This window comes from Lepisma saccharinum, chromosome 17, assembly GCF_977018435.1.
Source record: "Lepisma saccharinum chromosome 17, izLepSacc3.1, whole genome shotgun sequence".
Classification (NCBI taxonomy): domain Eukaryota; kingdom Metazoa; phylum Arthropoda; class Insecta; order Zygentoma; family Lepismatidae; genus Lepisma; species Lepisma saccharinum.
In genome coordinates, this window is record NC_139245.1 from 55,837,948 (window position 1) to 55,860,950 (window position 23,003).

A 23,003-nucleotide genomic window follows, 5' to 3' on the forward strand; every position below is an offset into this window, starting at 1 on the left:
TGCCTCCTTCTGTATCGGAGGACATCATCTTGGTAAAGCGTGCCATGTACAGTACGAACATGGCACAAAGACGTCAGCGAAGAATCTTCGGACGTCTGGAAGCAAGTCAGCAGCATTGACTGTGCCAAGTCAATTCCAGGATCTGGCGACAGTTCCAAGACACAGGAGATGTTGATAGTAGGCCAGAACAAGGTTGTAAACGAACAACAACGCCACAACAGGGCCGATATCTGGCTTTAACAGCACGACGAAACAGGATGAAGTCTGCAAGACAACTATTCTCAGAGCTTGCAGCCACTTCAGGGGTGCAGGCAGTAGATAGATTGTGAAACATCTATGTTGTTATGATATCTTTGAATATAGATGTTCAGTTGTTTTGTTGTTTTGGGTGGTCAAGCATGGAGTTGTCCATGTTGTATTATTCTCAGTTATGGATTAAATTATTATTTTGTATAAAACGAACCCACATGATTTATTATATTACCGTGGTTGGTAACGCAGCAAGGTGTTAGTTTCTCTCGCCAAACTGTGTACCGGAGACTCAAGACACCTGGTATCTATGCCACTTGATCCAGTGTACAGAAGGGTCCGCTTACAGTGGAGTTAGCATTATCAAAATTGGACCCTGAACGAACGGAGGAACGTTCTCTTCAGAGATCAGTCCAGATTTAGTTTGCAAAATGATTATCGTCGCACATTAATCTGGAGAGAACCTCGATCACGATTTAATCCATGGAATATCGTAATAAGGGATCAGTTTGGTAAAGCTTTTAGCTTGAAGGAGTCTTCTTCCAGTTTCTTTAATTTTTTTTTATTTTTTTGTTGAATGTTGGTACGGGAAGACATCATGCTCAATGGTAGTATGAAGCTGCACGTCTCTGCTGGAGGTACTGTTACTGCATAGAGGCAAAGAAACGAGGTACTCTAATTAGCACGACTTTTCAGAGGCTCAGTCGGCCCAGACTTCATCTTCAAGGATCATAAGATGATAATACATGTGCGCATGGAATCAAATTGGTGGATAACTTTCTTGAAGGTGAAGAAATTCGCTGCATGAACTGGCAACCAAAATCCGCAGACATAAATCCTGTAGTCTTAAGGAGACGAGTAAGCCCGCGATCCTCCACAAAGGACATTTCCAGAGCTCCACACTGCTCTTTGTGGGGAATGGAACCAGCTGCCCGTAGAGCTCTTGAACCACCTTGGAAAGAACATGCTATGTCGTCGTAAGGTTGTGTAGCAGTAACTTCACCCCCCCCCCCCACAATTTTTTCTGCTAAAGAAGTGATCTATTTTCTAATTTTTTTGCTTGTCACTCTTTGCACGAAAAAAAATATTCTAATTTCACAAATTCTACTCTATTTGATTTTTGATTTGTTGTTTTAAGTCCACTTTATGCACAGTAAGGCTAATTGGGACTGGACCTACAGTTTAAAGTCGGATCCGAAGCACTTGTGCCTCCACCGGGTATCGAACCCGGGACCCCTTGATTACAAGGCGATGACGCTGCCACTGCGCCATGGGGGAGGCCCGATTCTACTCTATTGTATACCATATAACGTTTTGATTAATTTTTTAATTTTGGAAAAATCTGATAAACGAACTCTAAATCACGATATGGACAGTATTTTAACTCTAAATCACGATATGGACAGTATTTATGTGCAGAAAGTTCATGGTGGCCATCTTGGATTTTGGACGTCATGTATGGTCTGACACATTTTCCGGCAAAACACCTGTAGTAATACATGATTGCATGCCTCCAAATGAAAGCATCCTATATACAAATGTCTTCCCTTTGTGGAAGAACCCAACCAACTTAGAAATGGTAAAAATGACTCCTAAAGGTGTAAAGGGAAGATGGTCATTTTGCTTTGTTAATATCTTCACACAGGCCATATGCCACAATAGTAGGAATCAACAGAATATCACAGGCAGTAATTTCCCCCTTTATATGCCAGAATGTCAAGTAAAGTGTAAAATATGCTTAGAATCCTTGCAGAAATGGGCACGAAATAGTTTCACTAGATATATCTAAAAAAGAGTGTGATACATGAAAAAACTGTAAGAATTAATTTTGTTCCTTTTTTAATTCTGAACAAAACATGTATCTATAAAAAATTGTCAAAAATCACTCTTAAAGGTGTTATGATCGATTTTCTTTGTTAGTGCATGAAGCAGCAACCATCTTGGATTTATGACATCACACAGGCCATCTGCCACAATTGCAAGCAAAACACCTGGTAGTACATGATTCTGTACCACACTAGCAACGTATTACCGGTAGTCATATATTCCCTTCATTCAAAAACCCACGGACTATCAAATATTGACATATGCCCCTGGACTATATTTTCAAAATCTGAAAATTAAGAACTGTGTTTAAATTGTCTCGCATTATCAACTGCACATGATTAACCCCTCAGCAGACATGCTTCAATATCTAATGTGAGCAGGCGCTCAAGTACTTTGTAAACAAACACCAACAATTCACGTAAGAAACAATTGTTGTTAATGCAATAAAAGAAAGACCAACCAAAGAATTCAAAGCCGAAATAACAGTGATGAATAACTGGTATATGAAACCACTTTAATGCATAGCATAGAAATATCATCTAACATGTGGAACAGCCTGCCAGCAACTTAGCAGCCAATATAGATGGGCAAAAATATGTTCACATTTTCTTAATATTCTTTGCAATTGTTTCACTATGTTTAGAGAATTTGGACTGGGCTCGAGAACAGATTCAAGTAATTCCTATGGTAACGTTCTAGCATCATTTTACGATGCCTAAGGAAACTGTAGTAATAACTTAAGTACCATGGTTGTGCGGTCTAAGGCATTGGGCTTTGGGATCAGGCTACAGGAGGTGTCCAGGTTCGAGTATCCCATGAGAAAGCATAACAACCCTTCTCCTGAGATTTCGGCTTCTGTATGGGACCGTTGGCCACCCACCATCGTGAGGAAATTGAGGAGCTACAAGCGAGTAGCGTAAACCGGTCATGGAAACCTACAAAAATGACCGGGGGTTTGTTGTGCTGACCACATGTCACCCTGTCACTGGTTGGTTGATCTCCAACCTCTGCTGAGGAGTGAAACCGGAAGAGGGTAGGTAGGCCCTGGCCCTCACAGGCTGTTGCGCCATGGGGTTATGAGTAAGAATAATTTTGATTAATGCTCCCTCTAAACATGTAACATGCAAGGTAAGATTGGCTCTACAGTATGCACTTCCCAATCAACTACAAATAGCAGCCTTAGGTAGTTCTGCACGATAAATGCAATAAATTTAGAGTAATTTAGTTGGAATATTCTTAATGCAGATAGGATAACTCAAATACGAGTAGCATACTGAAAGTAATAAGCAACAATTATTAAAAAATCAGAATACATCAATACTCGCAAACAAAGTAATCATCGCGAAATACTGAATGTGTCAAGGTTGTGTGACGTCATTAGCTTTGATTGAGTGAGCGCAGGCGGTTGTTTCAAAATGGCTGACAGTGATGCTTCATTTCAACAACATGCTATGATTTAATTGCTTGTTCAAGAGGGAATTCCAGCTGCTGAAATTCAGAATAGACTTCAGTGTGTGTTTGGGAATGTATGTATGGGTGCTGGAAGTGTCAGAAGATAGATAAAACATTTTAAAGATGGAAACACAAGCATCGAAGATCAGCCTCGGAGCGGTCGCTCATGAACTGCCTAAACGGAATGCAACATGGAAAAAGTTGACATCATTAAAGAAAACAGACGGGTCACTGTGGATACAATTGCAGAAATACTTGAGATAAGAAAAAGTGCAGTGCAGGAAATGATCGTAAGATTAGGCTGTCAAAAAAATTGTTCCTGCTGGGTCACCATACTCAAATTACTACACCTACGGATGCAGGGTGTAGACATTCCTCTTGCTGGAAACACCCAACACTTGCCCATACCATCTTTGCCTCAACACCAAAATGCCATCGTTTTGAATGCATTTTACAATTTACAAAATTTAAACTAATTTGAAATTTAAAATTATCTGTACTGAATCTTATGAGAGCTCTCAATTATAATATGATTATTAATAAATTATTTGCCTTCACTATCTTGTTTCCATGGACATACTGGTTGCTGGTTTGTACTGGCAGTCTTTCTATCTACATCCGGCTGGGCTCAGCTATTTTCAAGAAGCTCAAAAACTCTAGAAGGCAGGGCTTTTGTCCAGAAGTGTTGTGCAATGGAAACTAATTAAGGTTAAAACATTAGTACACAAAATTTAGTAGTGCAAGCAGCACTTGCATTTGGTTGCATTATATCTTTGCAACTCATGTAAAATGTTATATTTCTTACTGATCTGCTGTTTGGAGGAGCCAGTGGAGTGCTGAAGGAACCAATCATGCATATCAAGATGCATGAAACTAACAAGCGATCAATCATTGTAAGACTGATAAAAATTTCCCTGATATCTGAAACAGCAATCCCTTCCCTTTTTACATGTAAACTTTAAAATAGCGCAACATGCAGGGCTCATTCATACTGCTTTTCCACTACTAGGTTAGTATAAATGTCTTACTATTTGAGAAAAAATCCCACTAACACAACTTTCAACTCAATTATATTTGTTTCTTTCCCATGATTTAATGCATGGAAGCTGCTGCTGCTGCTTTGTTTATTTTGCAAAGGGAAGCTGTAAAACGTAAGGTCCCATGCATATAGCACCATGCCATGAAGACACATTTAGGGGATGTGGTTATGTGGTTGGGGGAGGGATAGGGCCCCACACATTTTTGATCTCTGTCATTTTGGAGGTGATGTGATCAGTACCATGCATCTGCCACCTCCCCCCCCCCACTTTACGTGGGGACAAGGCTGGAAAAATTCCAACCTTAGATCACCCACCCTGGGAATCGAACCCAGTTCTCCCGCATGGCGGTCAGACGAAACGGAGGTTGTTGTCAACACTTTGTAAAAAAAATAGTAAAATTTACTTTGTGCATTTCACAGTACCATGAAGGACATAAAAGGTGTGGAAGTAGGGCTCCAATTTTGTCTTGCTTATTTGGAAAAAAAAATCTACATGTTGAAAATCTGTGATTGTGGTCATGCACAGACCAGGTTTGGCTCAACTCATCATTTAGATTTTACCATAATGAGGTTTCTTATATTTTTTGTTTGTTTTTAGTTGGGTTTTAAGTCCACTTTATGCACAGATAGGCTAATAAGGACTGGAGCTACAGTTTAAAGCGGGATCTGTACCACTGTGCAATGTGCCTCCTCCGGGTATCAAACCATGGAAATCTTGGTAACAAGGTGACGATGTTACAACTATGACATTGGGAGGCCCGGTTTTCTTACTAGAAAACTTAAGATTGTTAATTCCTTAAACTACACTGAATAAATTGAAATAACAAAAGTTGTCTTAAACAGTAGTAGCATGATGGCATATAAACTTCTATCTATCACAAATATCTGTTGTATCATTTGATAAAATGCCAGTATACACAAAATCAAAATGTACAGGGTGCTAATTTTTCCCTACTATGTTCGAGGTGGAATTAAGTACACCATGTAAAAAGACAACGAAAATGTAGACTGACAAATATCCTGGCTATTGTTTACAAACACTGGGCACAGTATTGGAGTGCTCATTGCAATGGTGAGCAAATTTATTTGTTAAACTTAGTGAATACAGAAGTGTGGTCGGTACAAATGGTAAGATAAAACTTTTAAATTTACAATCCTAAATGCAAAATTATGTTCTCTTGTTTCATTTTCTATGTTGTTTCTTCTTGTCTGAGACTAGTTATTTATTTAAAGTGGCATTATTTATAGCTCACAGAAAAGCCCTGCTCTTCATACACTTTATAATACATTTGATTATGGACTGTACTATCACTTTGACATAAGGGATTAAACATCACAAGTAGTGGAGGGCTTGGGTAAGTGAAGTGTGTATTTGTATTTCCTTGACTTACAGTGAGCCTCACGATCAATTTTATTGCAGAACAGCAGCCAGCGTGCCAGGTGGCGAGAGTGCATCTGCCGACATTTATACTCACAGCCCACCCTTCAAATTCAAATTCAAATTCAAATTCAAATTCTTTATTTACGTGGGCGAGGTTCAGCCTGAGGCTGTTCTGCCACCTAACCCGTGTCATCGATTACATTTAAATTTACATTTCTTATACATATGTTATTACAGTATTAATACAGTGTGCAATAAACTGTATGATTTAGTTACAAAATCTATTGATAAAATAATTGTAATAAATGTATGAATAAAATGATACAAAAATTGTGAAAAGACAACTACATAAAAATAAAATAAAATGAATGAAAAATAAATAAAAATAAAAACATGTAGACAAAATACATAACATAAACATACAAGTTACATCATAGTATTTGAACACAATCTCTGCTCTGCCAAAAGAAAATTCTTTACTTCATTTCGGAAAGATTCTATTTTAGATATGCTCGACATGCTCTTAGGTAGGGCACTCCATATTTTTGCTGCAAAATATGAAAACGACGACTGATATGCCTGTGTGTTGCAGAGTGGAAGGTTAAATTTGAAATTATTTCTTGTATGGTGGCTGTGAATACTGGTGCGAGGGATCAACATGTCTGCCAGATACGACGGCTTGCCAGATGTAATAATTTTATGTATAAGGCAATATGTATGCAGTAGCCGCCTACGGTACATATTGAGGATATTCTTATTATTTATGGAAGGTAAAATATGTTCACGTCTCGGGATGCAAAATATGAACCGCATGCACGCATTTTGGCATTTTTGAATCTTTGCTTGTAAAGTTTTATTTATTCTACCAGAGTACACTACGTCACAATAGTCGAGAAATGGATATATAAGTGTTTCAACTAATCGCTGCTTGATTTCTGAAGATAATAGTTTGTTAAATTTAAACAAGAATCTAAGTGTTCCAAATGATTTATTGATTTGGCGGCTAATATGCTCATTCCATGATAAAAGGGGGTCAAATATCAGTCCAAGACTTTTAACTACTTGAGCTCTAGGTATGACATCATCATTTATTGTAATTGTTGTATTAGTGTGCTCGACCGAACCAATAGCATTTCGAGTTCCAATAAATGTATAACATGACTTATTAGCATTAATTTTAAGGCCATTTGCATCACACCATGTTTTTATCGCACCCAAATCATTACTTATGTATTCAATACTTATGGCAATTTCTGTTGGATTGAATGATTTGGTTAGTTGAGTGTCATCAGCATATGAATGTACGTTACAGTATTTGACAACTGAGGGTAGGTCTGCAATATAAATCGTAAACAATAAGGGACCTAGTATAGATCCTTGTGGAACACCAGATGAAATATATAAATTATTAGATAATAAAGTAGGCGACAGTTTTACACGTTGATTTCGGTTACTTAGATATGAAAAATACCAGTTAAGGGTAGATTGTGAAAAACTGTAATATTTCAGTTTACTGAGCAGTAATTTATGTTGTACCGTATCAAATGCTTTGGACAGGTCCAATAATATTAATGCAGTGAGGAATTTCTTATCCATAGCCTGGAGGATGTCATTTGTGACTTTCAGCAAAGCCGTAGCAGTGCTGTGTGCCGGCCGAAATCCTGACTGTGAGGGTGGAAGAATATTGTTTTGGGCAATGAAGCTAAATGTCTGTTTATAGATTATTTTTTCTAGTAGTTTTGAACACACAGGCAGAACACTAATAGGTCGAAGGTCGTTTACATTAGTTGGTCGGGTCGTCTTAGGGAGTGGTGTTATCAAAGCTTCTTTCCATTTCCTGGGAAATACGGATTTCTCGAGCGAAAAGTTAATAATATGTGTGATAATAGGCAAAATAAAAGGTAGCGATAACTTCAGCATTGTTGTTGATATTCCATCTACACCAATAGCAGTAGACTTGATTTCGTACAAACATTTTCTTACAGTATAGCCATCCACTTTTTTAAAAGCAAATTCGGGAAGCATATTATTAAACTTTTGGTTACTAAATTTTAAACATTCTTGAGATATCAGACGTTGGTCGATATTTAGACTATCAATTGAATTAATAAAGTGTTCATTTATCTCGTTCGCATTGTCAAACGTGGAGGGAAGATCATTTTTATTTGAGCCAATGCCTACAGATTTCAGCTGCTTCCATAAATGCTTTGGTTGTCTTGGTGTTTTATTGATGTTATGCTCAAAATAACACTTTTTTTCTTGCCGAATAACGGATGTCGTGAAATTTCTCAATTCTTTGTATTCTTTCCATGCAGATTCAGTTCCGATTCGCTTGAATTTACGAAACGCATTGTCCCTTAGTTTCATCAACAGCTTCACATTTGATGTAATCCACGGCATACGTTTGTTACGAACTCGTGTTTTACGAACTGGCGCGTGCTTGTCAAAGAGATCAAGTAAGTTGACATTGAAATACTCTACTTTCATATCCAAGTCATCGATGTTATATATTTTTCCCCAGTTAATTTTTTCTGCATCCTTCACGAATTTATCATAATCAATATCACCGTATTTTCTGTGGTATATAATTCTGTTCACGCTTTCTGGTTTGGTATACGCAAGTACAACGTGGGTCATTCTATGATCGCTATTGCTGACTGGCTCACCGACCCCATGTTGGATTATATTTTGCGTGTTGCTGACAAACGTCAGATCAATTAATGACTTAGTCGTGGAGGTTATTCTGGTCGGTTTATTGATTATTTGCGTTAATTGAAATTGATTAAACAAATTTTGAATGTAAACGACGTCAGCACAGTCTGGATGTAAGAAATTAATGTTGAAATCTCCAGCTATAACAAGGTCATTAACTAAGGGATACATTTCGGTCAATATATCTTCTAAAATTGACAGCTGTGTATATGGAATACGCTTAGGCCTGTATACGGCACAAATACCGAGACGTTCCTTTTTTATTTCAACCGTAGCTGCAAGGTACTCAACGTCAAACTCTCCTTCGATTTCGAAAGACAACGGATGCAGTTTTAGTCCCTCCCGTGCGTATATGCAGACACCCCCACCCATCCTGTAATGGCGATCAGAGCGTATTAAGTCATAACCTGGAATTTTCAATGCATTATCCGTTATATTGCAAGTTAACCACGTTTCTGTTATAACAAGAATGTCAATTTGTTTCTCTGTAATTTCGATGCATATTTCCTGAAGTTTGGGGAATAATGACCTGACGTTTACATTTGCTATTTTGAGACCCAGGGAGCAGTCGGTTCTTTTGTCCTCGGCGAGAGGATGACGGAGGACATGCCCTAGAGCAGTGGAGTTCATTTCAAGGGGGGTGGTAGGTTCTGGTAGAGGCATAACGGTAGAAGTAACTTCTGGAGGGTTGCAGAGCAGAGAGAGGTTGCAAACTCACTACATTTATCAGCAGATGCATAAAGGTTACAAATACAAATAAAAGTTTTCTGCTTTTTACGGTACTTTTGATCAATAGAAACTTATGAATATGTTTTTTTGATTTACTAACAATTAAACTTTGCTTATGTACAAGAACGTATCTCACATTTACGAAACTAAACTGTAAAATTATGCAGTTGCGATTAAAATAATGAAAGTAGTAAACAATAATAAAAGAAGCAAAACACGTATATATCAAAGAAAAGAGAAACTTAAACATTTAGAAGCTACAACTTAAGACTAAATGTGTTCCCGATAAATAAAAATTATGAGTAATGTGAAATTTAAATTTTATGTTATGAAAGGTAAAAGATTTTAAAAAATGATAAAGTTTACGGATCACTCACATCTTCCCGGTAAGCGTTCAAAGTTCATCTAATTGCTTTCTGCAAGTGATGAAGTGCTTCACGTTTCCAATGTTTATTACGATATTCCCATCTTGGGTCCAACAGTTCTTGTAATGGTATTTGCTCGTCGCCAGTTTCAGAAGCTCGAGACGTGCGCGGCAGAGATCTTCTGTGATGGTGATATTAGAACCCTTCAGTTTCCTTTTATTTCGAAACACACTTGCTCTCGCACGGTAACTAGTAAACTTAACAAGAATGGCTCTTGGCTTACCTCCGTTCTTATGTCCTCCTACCCTGTGGCTTCTGCAAATATCACCATGCTGGATTTTGATGCCCAGTTGCTCTTCAAACAAGGCGGTTGCTTTGTTATCGGTATTCTCGTTGGAAGTTTCGGGAATACCGAATATCCGGATGGAGTTCCTCCTCTGGTACTGCTCTAAGTCGTCCAATTTGTCCCTGAGCCCTCGAAGTTCCTCATCCTTCTTCTTCAGTTCATCCTTCATGCTGTGCATTTCTTCAACGTTAAAGTTTAGTGTTTCCTCCAGACTTTGAAGCACTGATTTTGTCACTGCCTCGACTATCGAGTCCACCATAATTTTCATCATTTCAGGTGCCTGCACAGCAATCTTCACTTCTTCACAAACACGTTTCACAAATTCTACGTTGTTGAAGTTGGAAACACTGCTTACGCTGTTCGGTGATCCCTGGTTCTTTCCAGATTTCTTCGGTGCCATACTGAACGGTGAATGGACACTTTAGCATTCAGATAGCTGATGTCCAGTTTGCACGTGTTTGTTGATTGATTGACTTGCTTTATTTTACTTTGCTTTCTGTGCCACTTTTGTCTAATGGGGATGAGTAATGGATGACATGATGAAACTGATGAATGGACACTCACAAACATCCATGCCCAGGCCAGGATTCAAACCCGGGATGTTACAGGGTGCTAACTGGGAAGAATTTCTGTCCTCAGGAAGGCGGGGCTTAAGCTGGCATGGTTGCTGCTGCTCCTGACTCATATGTTTGTCGCGGTCGGAAGAGAACCAAAAAAATAGACTCCGGTCTTGTTTCAACAATGCTTGAAGGGAGGTGTAACAAAACGAGTTTCATTTTAAATGTGTAAACTAACAATTAAGTTCACAAACAATATGGTATACTGTTGGATATTACTTCCATTAGAAGCAGCGAAGTTAAAGATAAAAGAGGAATGTCTGGCAACACTAGATTCGGCAGCATCCGCAAAGCTGGGCACGTGCATCCCACTTGCCTGTAATGTTAAAGCATACACGTAATACTTTGCATTGTGATTTACATAATTATTTTGCTCTTTTCCTTTCACCAAGTTGTTTGATATGCTTTTCAAAATGTGCACAGATATTGTGACCATGGTAATGAGCAATATTCTCGAATGCATTTGTATTTGCAAATTCTGTCGTACACATACCCTAAAATGATTTTTTAGTGAAAGAAAAAGAATAATAAGAATAAAATATGACATTCGGCAGACTAAAATCTACAGCTTATTGCAAAGTATGATTGAATGAGTGGCGCAACCACAGTGGGGTCAGTGAGCATTGCCCCTTAACCTAAGATGGAAATAATTTATCAAGAGAATTGTCGAAAGGGGGAAAACATTAAAGTAAGAAGTAGGACTAACAAAATCTAAGAGTACCCTCACAAAAAAATGATATTCAAGATGGAATTAGTTTTAGGGACAATTACGTCGAATATCGACTGTCGTCTTGAACTCATATGACTGTCTCTTTCATATGTGTATATGCTACGTGATTTGTACCAGTTACTGAATGAGGACAAACTCATACAGCAACAAGTTTCAAAATTTATACAAGCATTTTTAATTTCTCTTCATAGTTTTTATTATATATATCATCTTCTACCGTGCGTCCATTTCGATCTGCAGCCGAGAGATCGGGAGAAGCGTGGCGGGCGGCACTGACGGAGATGCCGACATTTGCGGACTGAAATGCCCGCTTATTTTTATGGACATATGCAGACATTTATATAAATATTGCAAAACGAGCACTAACCTGTGTTATAAGAGTATGGTTTTAATTTTAGTAGCTTAGTGACTGTATGTGCCGATGATTTTGACACGCCCACCTCTTGTGAAACACGGCATAGAGGTTTGTTTGGAGAACGTTCTAACGCTGCACCAATATCATCGAGTTTTGCTTCGGTTAGAATCCATCGTTTTTGCTTAGGTGTTTTAAAATTTAACGATACAGTTTCTCGTAATTTAAGGACAAGATGTCTAACCGTATCTCTGTGTGGAGTTGAAACGCATGGGAATTTCTGTACAAATTACCTACACACGTCTCGACACGAGTTTGTTTTCACGTAGGTACGTGTCATACATAAAAAAAATCTTTGTTCTAACGTGAATCTTGCGGCTGGCATTCCAATCGTCTCACTGACACGTCACACATACACACTACAATAACACAAACAAGTAACTGCAAGTAACCAAGAATAACACTCTTGCGCACAGTACGAAATTAACACGCTCTTGGTTTACATTGCTCGCCACTATATTTACAACTCTGTCTTCATCTAGTCGCGAAGGAACAAAAAACTCAAGCTCGGAGATTTCGGATTGCAAGGAAGCTCACGAACACTATTGACTTTTAACGGTTTCTTCTACAGCGTAATCTTGATACAGTGTTGCACATCCAAAACCTTCAAACGATCCCCATCGGCACAAAACTCTTTCAAGGATATAAACTTAAGCAGGACGTTACTGGTCAAAACTATGATTAAAATGTTTTATTATCTGTGGCTCTTAACATCGTTTCTAAAGCGTATTTTTTTGTGTATATAAGAGCAGAACTTGGATGAATTACAGAAGAACTTTTGCGTGTTATAACACAGGTTAGTGATCGTTTTGCAATATTTATATAAATGTCTGCATATGTCTATAAAAATAAGCGGGCATTACAGGCCGCAAATGTCGGCATTTCCGTCAGCGCCGCCCGCCACGCTTCTCCCGATCTCTCGGCTGCAGATCGAAATGAACGCACGGTATTTCTCATATAAATTCTGTGTGTTTGGTAGTTTCATATTTACGTATTTAGTTTTCTGGTAGGCAATTCTTGATTTTCCATTAGAATTTTTTGCTTTTAAATATAATTCTCTATATGCATGCTTACCGATTTTTATCCGCTATGACAGATACTGGCACTTGTGCCCCCAAGGGCATCCGCAGAGAGCAAAAATTCAAAATTTACACTAATAACTCTGTAATGCGGATGCTTTTGTGAACTAGTTTTCCCTATCAATGGTAATAAAAACACTAATAACAATGTTAATAATAATACTAATTGCAATGTAAATAACAATGTACGTGCATATAGGACCATGCCGTGATGGCACATTTAGGAAAAGTGGGTACAAGGCCTCACATATTCTCGATCTCGGTCATTTTGGAAGTGATGTGATCAACACCTATTATTTCTAATTATAATTTAATATAATTTATCTCAGGCATAAATTGATTTGAGGCCAGGTTAGCCCCAGGGTTGCTTTATGCAGTTACAAGGCAGGAAAAATTCCGACCTTAGGTCACCCACCCTGGGAGTAGAACCTGGGTCCCCCATGTGGCAGTCAGATACCCTACCTGCCTGCAAAAAAAAAAAAAGTCATAAACCGGGTGTTTCAACCCCCCCCCCCCCCCCAATTCATCACAGACAATAAATCACACCCCGGCAACTGTTTGATAGATCTCGTTTCGTTGATTTGTGAAATATTAAATATCAATATACACTTCTGGATGCAATATTTATTAATTTCTTGACGACATTATACGACAGTGGCGAACAAGGGGAATGATTTTAAAAATACCCCAGTGGACGGATCTTTATAATGTTAAAAAAAAGTGAGGATACTTCTAAGTTTCCATGTTATTGACGATCAAACATAAGTGTTGTGCGACTTTCAGCACTTGCACTTGCGTATGAATATATGAAGGAAACTTATCTTTCTAAGTCTTTTGGGAAACGGAAGAAACTTATGTGTTTTCAGTGTTCATCTTTTCTCTCTCCACTGATCTTGCAATTTATTGCAGAACATCAAGTCCACCCTCTTCTCGGTATTGTGCAGCTTCAAACAACACTTTCACAGCAGCAACTAACTTTGAATAGTGCACCTGCCAAACATTGGGGAAACCTGCTTCTGCTAGGTACAAAACCCTCTGGCGATGTGCTAACCACTCTGCTACGAGTGGGGGGAGGGGGGGCTTCACCTCTTTGAGAGTGTTAAGGTGTTAACAAGTGTTTTAGATTGTTTTCTTTTAGTTTACGTATTACTTGCTGCTTTTCTGCAGTCTAATAATACATAAAATTTAAACCAATGCATTTTTATGCACGACTCTTACATCATTACAAATTCTTGTAGGTACATTAGGTGTTTTGCAGCAGAATTCCCAGATGTTCGTGTTTCACACAGAGTGTGTGTTTGGATACTTGTGAACAAATTTAGGGAAACAGGGTCTGTTCTTGATAACAAGCAAATGGTAAAACGCTGTGTGCTTACTGAGGAGAAATTAGACAACGTTGGAGCACAATTGGAACATACTCTTCAAAAATCCCTCTGGCTCCTGTCACAATAATTCTAAGTCGAGCTACCAAGCTTTTAAACCTGACGCCATACATTAACGGAGTTGAAAGAAAACATCAGCAGAGAAATTGGAGTAATTTCGGAAGAGGAACTGATACATAAGGAACTGATTTCATAAAAAAAAAAATGCCATAAATGTGTGGTAGCAGGACCAACATTTCTAACAACTCTTGTAACAAGGTATGTGCTCATTTTAATTGCAACTGTCCATGGTGTGCTCGCCGCCGCTTCATGAACAACTCAACCATGGAAGGCACTGTAGATCCCCCCATCTCTCCCCCCTTATGTGTGTGTGTGACAGAGAAAGAGAGAGTGAGTGCATGTGTCCTGTACATGTGAATATTTCCAAGTTCAGTAATATGTCCAAAATTTCTTCCCGTCTTGAATAATTTGAAATATGTTTTATATAACAAGTGGGAAAAGCTGAACAATCCTTTCATCATTCACTCTAGGCTACAAAATAGACGAATTGAATATTTTATGTTGTAAATATTTAAACTGAAATAAAAGATTTCATTTAGTATGGCATCAATTTTCTACATGCTGCTTTCCAAACTGACAGAAATATGACACTGAACTGGAAAAACTTACCCTTCCGAACCTCATTATTCTATCATGCAAACTATAAGAAGCTTCTGATACTTCCAAATTATGCACTAGGTTAAGCACAACACTTCGCACTACATACCACTAATAAAACCCGTACTATTCCTGTGGATGATTTCAGGTGTGTGTCATCACAATACATAATTACACCAGAGAACACGGAGTTGTTCGCTGTTGCTTCTTCATAGTGATGACGATAATTAGCGTGCGAGTCCCACGAGTGCATTGTGGCTAAGGACTCACAACTTTCCTCAACAGCGTTCACTCCAGTTTGACTTCCGGCTATTTCAAAGTCCTGGAAGTCTTCCGTATGAAAACTAGCAGGCTCCAGGTCTTTGATTTCTTCAAGAAGCACATCTATTTCGTCCGTGTCGTACAAATCCGACGCAGAAGTTATATAACGGCCTGGCACCTTGTCGCTGCTACCACAATCACGATTGTGGCCCTCCTGGTCCAGCGACTTGGGCATGCTGTGTCAGGATTCAACTCAATCCGGAGCCACTTGGCGAAGGAGGCCAATGTCACTCCGCACAGAAATGCATAGTTCACAATAGCTGCAGCTTCTTGGTTCGCCAGAGGTACACAACCAGCTTACACAGGACACTGTCTGATGTGGAAAACAGGTTGAGTTCCACAGCTCTTGCCATGAAAACATCCATCTTGCATATGCTAAATGCAATTTTCAGGTAGGCAGCATTTTAACCTACAAAAGAAACATTGAACATTAGCAACAGGCTTTAAATTCAGAACACTCAATAATATTAAAGCAGATTTTTTGCACTCCTATTATAACTGCAAAACAAATACAAATATCTTACTAGTTTTCAGATTTTTGAGAGTAGATATGTGCAAGTATTTATATTCTGTTTTTCTGGAAACGTACAAACCCTGAAACATTCCTAGATATTGACCCTTCCCCCAGAAATATGGGGTTTACATGAGGCACAACATTATTATTTATTATCTCAATACGGTTACAATTAAGCCATGCAACATTTCATTTAGAACAATATTAATACAAATAATGGTTTGATGATCTGGAATTCCTTTTTATGTACATATTTTTGCCCATACAAAATTTCCATCTGTAAGAAATCTGTTTGATTTTAAAAATGGGAGCATGTCAGTCTATTTGTGTCTGTCATGCAATGTGGATAATTAATTGATTTGATTTATTTTACTTCACTCTTCTGCTACTTTTGGCTAATCGCAAAGATGGTGGTTAGTGATGACATGATGAAATTGATGAAGGGACACTCACAAAGAACACTCATGCAGAGACTTGGATTCGAACCTGGAAATATGGGGATAAGTCTGTTAACTTTAACAAAATAGAAGACAGGACACTAACAAGATAAAAATAAGTCTGTTAAAACTTCCCAAATCAATTGATAAAACTAATACTGGACAGTTATGTTATGTAACAACAACTGTTTCTGAGGATAAAATCTCCATACCATACTTAAAAGCTGAGGCTGTAAAGGGGCACTCGGTACACATATGGCCAAAACACAGGACAACACGACCACACAGAGATGTATACTTGCTGCGGGTCTAGGTGCCAGAGTCCCATTGGCCTGTAAGAAGCAGTTACTGGGTTACGTTACATGAGGACTATTGGGTGTCTTCTCAGGACACCCTACACCCAATTAAAAAAAAATCTGAAAATGGCACTTTACATACTTTATGTCTTGAAACAGGTGACAGTCCTCATCTTCCTTACATATCTATTTTTCATTTTTTAAGTTTCTACATAATGAACCGTTCAAAGAAAGTACATATTATTTTAGCAAGTAAAAAATAAGTTACATCACCATACAAGTCAAAAGAGGAACAATTTCTACTGATACTACAAGGGAGAGTCAAATGTAAAACTTGTAAGTTCAACAAAAATTACAGGACAGACTGTAAACAGCTCAAATTTACATGAAGTAGCAACTGTTATTTACGAAACATCATCCAGACTGCAACACTGATCAAGTGAGCTTCACAAGAAAATTTTTATCAATTTAAAGATGGTGCCTCCTGCATAAACTTGCACCAGCAAAGAGCGGTGGATTCTTGCCCTCTGGAAGCCTAAAGCTTATATACATTCTACAGCAATGAAAATTCAATGTCTCTATGCATGTTTACCATGTCAGCAAGTTTACAAATAGAGGAGGAAGTTCAACAATGGCCTCAGTCTGCACACAGATGAGTGGTGGCTCGTAAGTAGAACTCAAGACTTTTAGGTTCTAAAAATCCTAAAATAGGTCCTGAAAATCTAAAGTTTGGCTCGAAAAATGCTGATTAGGTAGTCACTGGCAATGAATACTCACTATAGTGCATAACGTTGTGTGTGTTGCCTAACCCTATGGTGTTGACAGAACTTACATTGGAAATCCACTCTTTGCCGTATATTAGGCAACAATCTTATTTTCATGTTATCCACAGTTAAACTCCGTAATTTTGTCTGTGAGGATCATCACATATGCTGGAAATATTTTTTAACAAAAACATAGTCAGTGGTGCAAACTTCAATGTTGAAATCTTAGTTTGCAAGGCGTGAATGTCACGTGATTTGAATGTCACAAAGCACCAAAGTGATGCGAAAGTGAGCAAGACCACATAGATCAGACCACTTTGGATTTTACACGTAATAGTGGCACCATATATTTTGCTTTGTTTAGAGCTTTGAAAAATCACCATCCGCTTGGAGGAAGGGAAATCAACAGAGAGTACGTTTCAAACACGTTCTTCATTGAATTTTTTCGTGACCAAACAAAGCAAATGCCTGTGTGACATAAAAATCCTGTAAAACCTTTAAAAATATATAAAAACCTAAAAAGAGGCTCGATTTAGGTGCATGCTTCTAAAATAGGTTCTAACAAGCAAAATAGTTTTTTAGGCACTATAAAACTTCATCAGTTGTAGAGTTTTTTTTAACAAAATGCTGACATAACTTATTTCTTACAAACCTGTAAAGGAAAAATATAGGTTAAAACCTAAAATCTGAGGTCTACTCATAACTGAATGCACACAGATATTCTTCTTATTGAAGTATACAAGCACTAACTCAAGACTTGAAAATATATGTGGATCAGCAATGGGTCTATCCAAAATAGCAGCGAACTTTTACAACACACTACATGCAGAAACCTGCTTATTAAAAAAACAAAAACAAATTACGGTTTTCATTTAACTCATGTTCTAAAAACTTTGTGTAATTAGGGATGGATGAAATGGAAATTCTGTATTAACACTGTTGAATGAGGCTAAATTTTTGCCATACTTTTATTCTGGCTCATTTTTCATGTTTAAGTTAAACTGTTTCTGGCTTTTGTGAACATAATGATGCTGGTTTTATTGGTAATATAAATTACATTTGGTAACAGTTCGTTATATTGGAGACACATTAAAATAGGATATTTCGCATGGTTCGTAGTACTTACCAATTGTGTATTGCGGAACATAGTTCAAGGTGCCATTATGCTTTTTACACGAAAACGAACACAATTTTTCACATGCAGAGTGATTTTTTTTATTCCTATCTTCGCTTCTGTAATACACAATATGGCGGTCACATTTTGACTCACGTGGTGGGTATGTACTGTTTCCAACCTTCTACACCGAAAAATACCTATTATCGTGTTCGTCACGTGTGAAAATTTTACATTATGCACGGGTAGCTGACATATAGCCCGGGTAGCTGACATATAGCCCGGGTAGCTGACGGATAGCCCCACGAACCATTTTCGATAAGGTTGTTGGAAACACTGACAGGGGCTTAAGTCATAAAACGTACGCAGCATGCAGTTCATGTAGCGAAAGCAATGGCATTTGGGCGTCGGTGAGATATTTCTGTTGAAAAATACATGATTTCCCGGTCAAATATATTCGACGATGAAAGAAAATACCTCGACAAACGTTGGAAAGTTTGGGGAAACTCATTTCCGTAAGTAGTTTCTTCTGTAAAAATGAAGAAATGTGTCTCCGATATAACGAACTGTTACCTTACATTTTTAAGTTTTTGGTCATACATAGGGCATTTTAAACATTTCACCACATATTGTTTAATAAAACCAAGTTTATGGTGGTAATGCAAACCACAATTCTTTGCACTCCTTTCCAACAGTTGGTGACTAATCCATTTCAAGTCCGTCCGTCCTTCTAACTTACCTGAGATAATGCTGAAATGGGAGGCCAGAAACTGATATTTTAAATTTTTTTCTGCATTTGTGAAGTATATTTTATTTATTTTACCCCTCTCAAGGTAAGTCAAACAAAGATTAAATGTTGAATATTAAAATTACCATTTCACTATCTTCAAAAATAGCAGCCAATGAAAAACAAAATTCAAAATTAGTTTCCATGTACAGTGTGTTTTCAAAGTTTTGCAGCACTCTAAAAAGGTCTAACTTTAAAGTAATAGGTGCATTACAAGGAAATATTGCTTTTTACATAGAGGAAAATTTAAAATTTTGTTCTGTCCACACTGCTGAATGACATGTGTGCAGGTGATCACGCGATCACTTGATTCCAAGATGGTGTCGATGCAGCAAAAAGCTCAGTGTGTGTTGTTTTGGTGCAGAGAAGGTTCCAAACAACGTCTTGAAAAACACCTCCAGCAGAGACAAGTATCCAGAGATGATACGAAAAGTTTAAGGCTACAGGAAGCATAGCATATTTGCCATGTAGTGGGAGGTCAAGAACAAGTGACGATGTGGTGAATGCATTGAGAGTGTGCAACGGAGTCCAATTAAATCTCTTAAACGAAGATCCTTGGAAGTGGGAGTGGCAAGGTCTAAGTTACACAGTGAAAGCCCTACAAGTTGAGGTTTGTGTACGATCTGAAAGAAGAGGACTGTGACACAAAAGAGGAATTTTGTGAATTAATGTTAACCTGATTAAATAGTGATGGTGGTGATGTCCTTCAGTCTCTCATTATTTTATCTGATGAGGCCACATTGCATGTTTCGGGAAAAGTGAATAGACACAATTACCGAACTTGCGGGGTTGAGAATCCATGAGTTCGACATACGTGGGATAACCCCAAGGTCAATCTGTGGTGAGCAGTTTCCATGGACCACCTCATTGGTCCCTTCTTCTTCGGGGAGGATGCACTGAATGACGGCAGCTACCTGAACCCTGAACATGTTACAGACATTCCTTGTACTGGAACTTGAGAGGTTAGACATCATCAATGAGGTCCACTTTCAAGAAAATAGTGTCTCTCTCCCCTTCTCTCTCTCTCTCTCTCTCTCTCTCTCTCTCTCTCTCTCTCTCTCTCTCTCTCTCTCACTCTATGCCCTTGAAGTTCACGAGTTTCTTGATGGTTTAATTTTGGGAGAGATGGATTGGCTGCAGAGGACCCACCCATTGGCCTGCAAGGTCACCAGACCTTACGCTTTGCGATTACTGGCTGTGGGGACATGTCAATACCCAGGTATATGCACAGAAACCAGCAGATCTCAACATTTCGGACAAACACCGTCAGAACGCAACTCTCGGATACAAACGACGATTGTAAAGGTGTTTGAACGTGAATGGTGCCCAGCTGGACATCTGGCGATAAACCAAACCACATCAAATATTAATTATAAAGTTTCCCCTGTTTAACAAACAATATTTTCTTGTAATAAACCTATTACTTTTAAAAGTTCTAGGTTTCTAAAATCCTGCAGGGCTTTTAAAACACACTGTATGTGAAGTAAAAATGTAAAAATACACACACCAAATTGGTAGTGTGTAAAATTTCCTAAAAAAAAGAAGTTAGTGCAATTTCTTCAGCTTTACATGGGAAATTCATTGTGAACTTTTTTGAAAATTGATGAAGTTGTCAAATGTATTATGTCAAATGAACATGAATATGGTCACTGATATTCAACTACACATTGAATACATAGCCACCATTTTGTAAAGTGGCTTCCCATCCTAATGGACACATGTAGTGCCACATCCAAAAATTTTAATTCATTCATTCACTCAAAAACTGTCTGTGTAAAAAATGTACATATTTCTTTAATTTATTCAAAAACATATTTTACTCAAAACATTTGGATGAAATCACATGCAAAAAAAAAAAAAAAAAAAAAAAAAGTAAAGTAAAGTGCTCCCCTGTGCATAGCACCACGCCATGAAGGCGTATAGGGGGTGTGGGGGTAACGTAAAGGCGTAAAAATCACGCATCAAGACGATGCTTATCACTTTCTTTGACAGTGATGGCATGATGCACAAGGAATTCCTGCCGGAGGGAACAACAATTTTTCCGCCTTGGCCTTCTTTCGACGGGGTGGTGCAGGATAACGCCATTCCATGCTTTGGCGTTTTGTTTCGTTTCAGGGTCGTACCTCACACACCAGCTCTCATCCTCTGTAGTAATGCATTGCAAGAAATTTGGATCTGAATCTCCAGATTTGTTTCTCTTCCCAAGCCTCAAAATCGCTTTGAAAGGTCAGAGATTTGAGAATATTCCGGACATCCAAAGGAACATGACGAGGGTCTTGAACACCATCCCGAAAGAAGACTTTTCTAAAAGTTTCCAGGACATGTACAGCCATTCTCAACGGTGCATACCCATGGGAGGGGACTACTTCGAAGGACAGTAAGGTAGGTTTCATTAAGAATTAGTCAACTTCCGATATTCACGATCATTCACCGAACTTTATTGTCAGAGGTTGTATGTCACTGATATATTCTTTTGTGAAAGAACATGTAATTTTAGTGTTATTGCACCTTGTTTGTAATGTATATCTCTTGCTTAATGTTTGTTTTTTTGTTTAATGATTCCTTGCTAACTTGTATCCGCACGTAGACCTTGCTTTCCCTGAAATCGCAGAAAATATCATGGTGGGCCACATCAATATTAACCGCCTAAAGAACAAAATAGATGAAATTGCAGCTTCACATATAACAAACTACACGTGTGTTGCAATCACCGAGACTTGGCTAGATGATTCCATTCCAGACAGACACATTGAAATTGAAGGGTTCAAAATGTATAGACTTGATCAAGACTATCCTAAGCAAGGGGGAGGTATTATTGTTTATGTAAAAACAGCTGTAATATCGGAACTTATATATTCTGTGTCGGATGTAGATATTGAAGGATTGTCTTTAAACCTCAAACGGAACAACAAACCTTTAATTCTAGGATGCGTATATAGGCATCCATCACTTTTAATGAAAAACTAGAAAACACTTTGCAATCATTTACGGCTTGCCACGCTTCGGTTCTCGTTGGGGATACAAATCATGACTTCATGAAACCAACTGCAGCGGACAATGCATTTTTCGATACGATGGAATCAGCGGGGTACAAGCAGCTCATTCGCCTGTCGACACGCATGACCGATATGTGTGGAAGTCTCATAGACCACATTTTTACCAACAAGAAAGAATTGCATGATAAATTTGCCATAGTAATGCATGATTTAAGCGATCATTTTCTGATATACACCTTAATTAACCTAAGGCCAAAAAGATCTCCCAGAATACTTGTAACAAGGCATTCATTTACACAATTCCCTGAACAACAGTTCGTTGAACATTGTTCGTATCTACCCTTTCACAAAACAACAACGATGCCCGATATAAACAATAAGGTAACATATTTGCAGTCATTAATAAGCTCTTGATGTCTATGTGCCAATAAAAAACTTTTGTGTTAGGGGCAACAAGTGTCCCTTTGTCACTGGCGGTCTTCTTAGATTGATATCACTCAAGAACCAGATGTTTAAGTGTGCCCGTAGTTCAAATAATAATAATTACATGTGGGAACAATATAAGATCTTAAGGAACTACGTAACAAAAACAGTAAAAGATGCGAAAAGAAATTATATCCTTACGCAGATCTATTCCGATAATTATTCAGGCAATAACAAATTCAAGGTTTTGTGGTTCTTAACTGGAAATTATAACAAAAGCCAATCCATCGCATCTATTGAACATAACAAGGAAGCAATTATGGAAGATGCGAGGATGTCGAACATCCTCAATGAACACTTTGCTAACGTCGGTA

The 23,003-nt window shown here is 38.1% G+C and overlaps 1 protein-coding gene across 1 annotated transcript in view; it reads right to left on the reverse strand.

Moving 5' to 3' along the window:
* Positions 1–23,003, reverse strand: part of LOC146001750 (uncharacterized) — a 97,867-nt gene that overhangs the window by 56,089 nt on the left and 18,775 nt on the right. The window contains exon 2 of the mRNA XM_083139460.1: positions 15,087–15,707. Coding sequence (XP_082995586.1) covers positions 15,087–15,473 — 387 coding nt within the window. The 5' untranslated portion in view covers positions 15,474–15,707. The remainder of the gene's footprint in view (positions 1–15,086; positions 15,708–23,003) is intronic.